This window comes from Etheostoma spectabile, chromosome 13 (genome assembly GCF_008692095.1).
Source record: "Etheostoma spectabile isolate EspeVRDwgs_2016 chromosome 13, UIUC_Espe_1.0, whole genome shotgun sequence".
NCBI lineage: Eukaryota > Metazoa > Chordata > Actinopteri > Perciformes > Percidae > Etheostoma > Etheostoma spectabile.
The window spans coordinates 26,477,652-26,483,269 of NC_045745.1; the positions used below are offsets into that span (position 1 = coordinate 26,477,652).

At 39.9% G+C, this 5,618-nt stretch overlaps 1 protein-coding gene across 1 annotated transcript in view; it reads right to left on the reverse strand.

Annotated features, from left to right (window-relative positions):
* Positions 1-4,798: 4,798 nt before the first annotated feature.
* snx19a (sorting nexin 19a) overlaps positions 4,799-5,618 on the reverse strand; it is a 9,614-nt gene continuing 8,794 nt past the window's right edge. Inside the window, exons 12-13 of the mRNA XM_032533951.1 lie at positions 4,968-5,194; positions 4,799-4,892 (exon numbers count right to left, since the gene is read on the reverse strand). Of these exons, the coding sequence (XP_032389842.1) occupies positions 5,065-5,194 (130 nt within the window). The 3' untranslated portion in view covers positions 4,799-4,892; positions 4,968-5,064. The remainder of the gene's footprint in view (positions 4,893-4,967; positions 5,195-5,618) is intronic.

Sequence of the window (5,618 nt, forward strand, 5' to 3'; positions counted from 1 at the left end):
GGTCTAGTTCCTGTGCAACATGTGGTCTTACGTGGCGGAGAAGCAGCCGTTCCAAGGGTCTTCATAATGTGTGATGTCAACGCCACCGCCCTGTTGTCATTCTCCTCCACCGGGCGTCCTATTTTGAGCACCGGTACATGACAAGATATTTTCCACAGCGCCGGGTCTTTCACCGACAGTATGCTTAAGTTGAAGAGCTTCTGGAAAGGCTTTGCTAATTGAGCTGCACAGTCCTTTAGTAATCTCGAACACACACCGTCTGGACCCGCTGCTTTCCCTGGCCGCAGTCTCCTTAGATCCGCCCTCACATCATCTCTTGTAAAAGACAGGGGGGCTGGCCAGTTGTAGTGGGATGAGCAGCTGAAGGGGACATGTTACAGCTGGGTGGAGAAGAAGAAGAAGGAGGTGGAGTGGAAGCCCCAGGTGTGTTTGGGTCTGCAGCTGCAGGTTTGGGGATTTCTAGCCCAGGACACAGTGGAGAAAAAGAAAAGGCAGCAGCAGAAGTGGTGTCTAAAGAAGAGTATTAGTAGAGGAATCTGAGATTGTAGCAGTCCACATGTCAGTCAGAGATTAGTTGTGAAATTTCACAGGTGTGTTCCATAGGGAGATTTGTGTAAAAAAAACAAATACAGCTGCTATGACTTTGACACGTATGGGACCACCATCAATGCAGCTTAAGCATTTTGTCTCCTCTGGTTGCCAGTGAAGTCCCAAAGCATGAGATAGGAGGTGGGAGCCGGCCAGTATCAGCCCATGATATCATGAGAAAGGAAGTGGGTTGTTCCTAATGTTCCTAAGTTCCAATTTATGGCATTCTTTTGAACTGCATGTAGAAACAAAGGGCACACAATATACTGACATCTAACACAAGTTTCTATATGTGAACGTCAGCATCAGGAAAACGACACAGATGTTTGGATTGTGTTGTGTTGTTCCTGTTATTGTGTCCACCCTTTATACAACTTCGCCGTTTAGTCAAAGTGTCATCTTAATGCTTCACAATAATGGTATTTGTTGCAGGACTACTGTTTTGAAATTGTCACAGATTTAATTTGATTGTATTTCTGTTGCACAAAGCACGAATCCTACTGCTGAATCTTCAGTAAAACGGATCATTCCAGATATTTCTACCTTGAGTTAAGTGATAAGTAGATGACACTTTATGCACTATAGCATTGTATTTTGTGTATTTGTCAGCAAGCCTGCCTCCTTGGTTATCTCTGAGCTTGGAACTGATTCCGACTATGTCAGATCTTTGAGCTTGTATGTGATGAAGGACCTAACTGATTTTGGCTGACAGCAGTTTACCTTCAGCATCTTTTTGAAGCCTGGAAACCATTTAAATATTCCATAAGTGATCATGTTGTGTTACAGCCCCTGTATCCACTGTTTCCTTAGCAACACAGGAAATCAGGACAAACACGTTGCCTCATAAAGTTACGTTCATCAGATGGTTTATGTCTATTCAACCACCTATATCTCCAATTATTATTATTAAACACAATTGAAGAAGACAGCAGAAGAAAAATATTGTTTTTAAACTTTACCTTCTTCATTCTTATTAAAGGTTACAACCCCATTTGGGTTTTTGTTCAGGGGTATGTCTGTCTGCAGGGCTCCAGGCCCCGTTTAGAGTGGATGACTCAGTGTTTGCCCTTAGCTGGCACATCATCAACTCTCTACACAGGACACTCAGTAAGACATGTCTGTCAGGCTGCATGTAATGCAACGGATTTAATAAGGTCATTTCTACTTTTCTCTGATGCAGGTGATTTCCCCTCAAGTCTGAAATGGTTGTGGTAGGCTATCCTTAACAACATTATCTTAAAATGAATGTGTTCTTGTGGCATTGGCAGGCCAGTAAAAAACTTTTTTTTTTTTTTTTCCAGAGTCTACATTTTCCAAGACCACCCTGCTTTCATACCACAAAACAACCTTCATATTTCTTTTATTTATCAATATTATAATGAGCACTGGCTCGACATAACAGGCTCTCGGAGTCAAAGACGACAGCTGATAAACCAGCCAGACAAAACACCATCAAGAAGCCACGCGGGTTACAGTCTTCTCAAACAAGCAGAGAACGATGAACTTAACCGCTTAATGCAAAGACAACACATGGAAACAAATGTGCATCGCAAAGTGAACGCATCGTATTTATTATTAATAACCACGGTATCATGCAACGGCCACGGCGGGCATAAAAGTAGCATCTTTTCTTACCTTGGCTTGTGGGAGAGATGCTGAAGGTGCACGCGGCCTGGCTTGAAACTGAATATGGATCCATGATATCATCTGACACTTCATGTTCCAGTGACAGTAAAGTCCGGTTGGTTATTGATGACCCGAAGACGCGTTTTAATTCTGTTTGTTGTAGAAAAACGCAAGATTTCATTTTAAGTTTGACCCTTAAGGACTGAATTTATTTTTGGGAAAATATCGAGGAGGAAACTGTCAAGTAACTGTTACATCCATGATGGAAGAATAAATAATACAATCGTTCGATTCTCCTGCTGTTTGAGCGACATTTAAGCTATCTATATTCTTATCTATCTATCTATCTATCTATCTATCTATATTCTTAAACTGTGGTTTCTTACTGTGGATTATTTTGTTGTTGCTGTGACTTGTTAGTTATTTAAACTGATAGCCTGACATTGTTTATATTTCCCAACAAAATCGGAATATTTCTGAACCTCGACTGCGCCGTGGTTTGCGTACAGCGCACACATTTATCACACGCACACACACCGGCCAAAGGTCAACCCCGCCCACATTGATATTCAAGACTTTTTATTGGCCAGAAGATACTAGTGACCAGCGCCGCTTCATCTGAGGCTGCTAGCTGGAACAAAGATCCTCTAAACCGGAAATGGCAAACTCTATTTCTCTAAGGGCCACACTGGAAAATGAGAATCACATCAAGGGCCAGACACGTTGAGTTTGTTGACTTGCTTTTATTCAGTCGAAGGAGTCAGATATAGCTTTCTCACTTACAGTTTGGGCCACATAAAGCCCTAAAAAAGTCAGGAAAAATGTTCCCTAGCCATCATAGAGTTTAGTCAAGCAAACAATCATTATGATTACATTTTTAAAAGGCTACCCGACTCACAACTGTTTCACAGGTTTGAATATGCAAACTCTCTTGGTTTGTGGGAATTTATGAGTCTCAAAGTCAGCAAATCTGCCAAATTCTGCTTTGATTCTTACGTGATTAGAGTCTGAAAAACAGTTTCCCATCCTTTTGGTTTGGCACACAACAAGGCGCACCATAAAAAATAGTCAAAATACCCGTATTTAATAAAGAAGGCCGAATTCAGTCTGTGCATGGACAGAGTTTTGCCTTTGCATTCATGGCACAAAGGCCCGGAAACAGACACTAATACATTTTTTTGGAATACATAAATTTGAGCAAACTATTATGACAAGAAAATTTGGCTTCACATCCTGTGGCGATAATGTTATGTTGCCATATGGAAACACTTCATACTGTAGCTGCTTTTTATTTTTTTTACTATGGTTTAATAAGTCATGCAGAGAGGTGTTAATCTTCCACACTATTATAGCCTCATCAAAAAGACTGAAGCAGCAAGTATTTTTCAAAGGTTGGTCAGGATCAAAAGATCATGGGAAGAATAACACTGCCTGCACTCACTCACTTATGTTAAGTCTCTTTTATTAATGAGATTTCAGTCTGGGATCTCAGGTTAATTATTTAAAGAAGGCTACATGAGTCAACTCTCAAGCGCTTTTCACACATGTAGTGCTCTGTCTGACTCATTCGTTCATTTAAGGTTGGTTCCCACAGACGGTCACATAAAAGCAAATCCAGACATCCTTGTTATGGCTATTCAATTTTAAAGTTTGACTTTAAAGCTACATGATGCAAGAGTTAACTTTAAAATCAAAATATATGCACATAAATGAAATAAGGTCTTGTAGTTTGCTTATTTGAAGCTAATGTCCTTGCGCTTGATTCTTGCTGTCCGAGTTAGTACCTTCATGGTTGAAAGCCCTTGATTGGAAGTCGCATTGGATATATACGTCAGCTTAATGACATGTAATGTAATGAATAGACATTTCAGCCCAAAGGAGACAGACATGAAAATGTACTAGCAAAACAAAGTAGCCATAAGTGAACAAATTGTAGCTGTGCAGTTTACTGACTTACAGAAAACAAAGTCTATTCAAGGTCAAATATTGAAACAAATGACCTGGCTCGTCTTTTTAGAGCACAGATGATTTCACTGATAGCTGTCACACTACTCAGCTGAAGGAACGAATCACATTGAGAAGTCTAGGATACCAATCATCAGACGAAGGGAAACAATCTAAACACAGACTTCTGAGAAACAGTGAAACACATCAATTGTTGATTTAAAAATATCATAAAAAGTCAGAAGAAACTCTCAAACATACGTTAGGTATAATTTCACCAGGCGAAAAGCCTCAGAAACAAGTTCTCACTGAATGATTGAATGAATAATTACATCAATAAAAACAAAAAACAAGCAATCGTTACAGACCACCTGCTTGTGTTTTGCCTGGAGGTATACGTGGCCTAATTGCCTATTTATTAATATAACTTTACATTTGCGCTAGATCCCATGAGCCAGTTGAAAATAAGCACAGATGTTGAAGGACTGGGGGAGCCAGCATAACCAACTGTTTCCTTCTGATGTGTCGTCTTTAGGTGTAACAGAAATCTTCACACAATTCTTGTCTTTCTCATCTTTATGTTAACGCAAGTCACAAGGAAGGAAGGAAGGAAGGAAGGAAGAAAGGAAGGAAGGAAGTTAGTGGACTTGATTAGCTTCCTATTTTCACTGACCAATCAGGTGATGCCTGCTGCAATCCTGTGCCATCACCCTGGGGACTCTAGTGGCTAAGCGCTTTGAGTTTGTGAAAAGCGCTGTATAAATTCAATTTATTATTATTTATTATTATTTTATTATTATTATTATTACGCCATTATCAATATGTCACAACCCATATACACATGTACTGCACTTTATCCATCAATTGCCTACAACTGGGAGGCATCAGGGTGTTATAATGTGCCAATCATATGTGAGGATTGTCCCTCTCTGTGTCTTTGGCCAGGCTCTGCAGCAGAGACTCCTGGAAGGCCTCATCGCTCGACTCGGGGATCAGAAACTCCAGCAGCAGGTCGCAGATGCAGTAGATCAGATGCCTGTGCATAATCCCACAAACATGGTTAATGACAGACATCTACTGTTATTAAAACAATGTTTAAATGGATAACATGGAATATGAAATTATTAAATAGAGAATGTGTATTGTATGATGTATGGCATTGTGAGTGACTAAGTCAAGTGAACTAAATCAATTTGAATGTGGATCTCCTTTTTTAAATGATGCAATAGTGCTCCATGAGCTGTTGTAGCCCTTTTCTTTGTAAATAGCTTTCTCATTTTTCATCATAGACAACTAGGATCAACGTTACCTTAATCTGGGCCTCCTCTCACTTAAAACATAAACTCTACTTTTTAATTTACAGTTCAGGCCACAAGTTTGGAAACACCTTCTCATTCAATGCGTTTTCTTCATTTTCATTACTATTCACATTGTAGATTATTACTGAAGGCATCAAAACT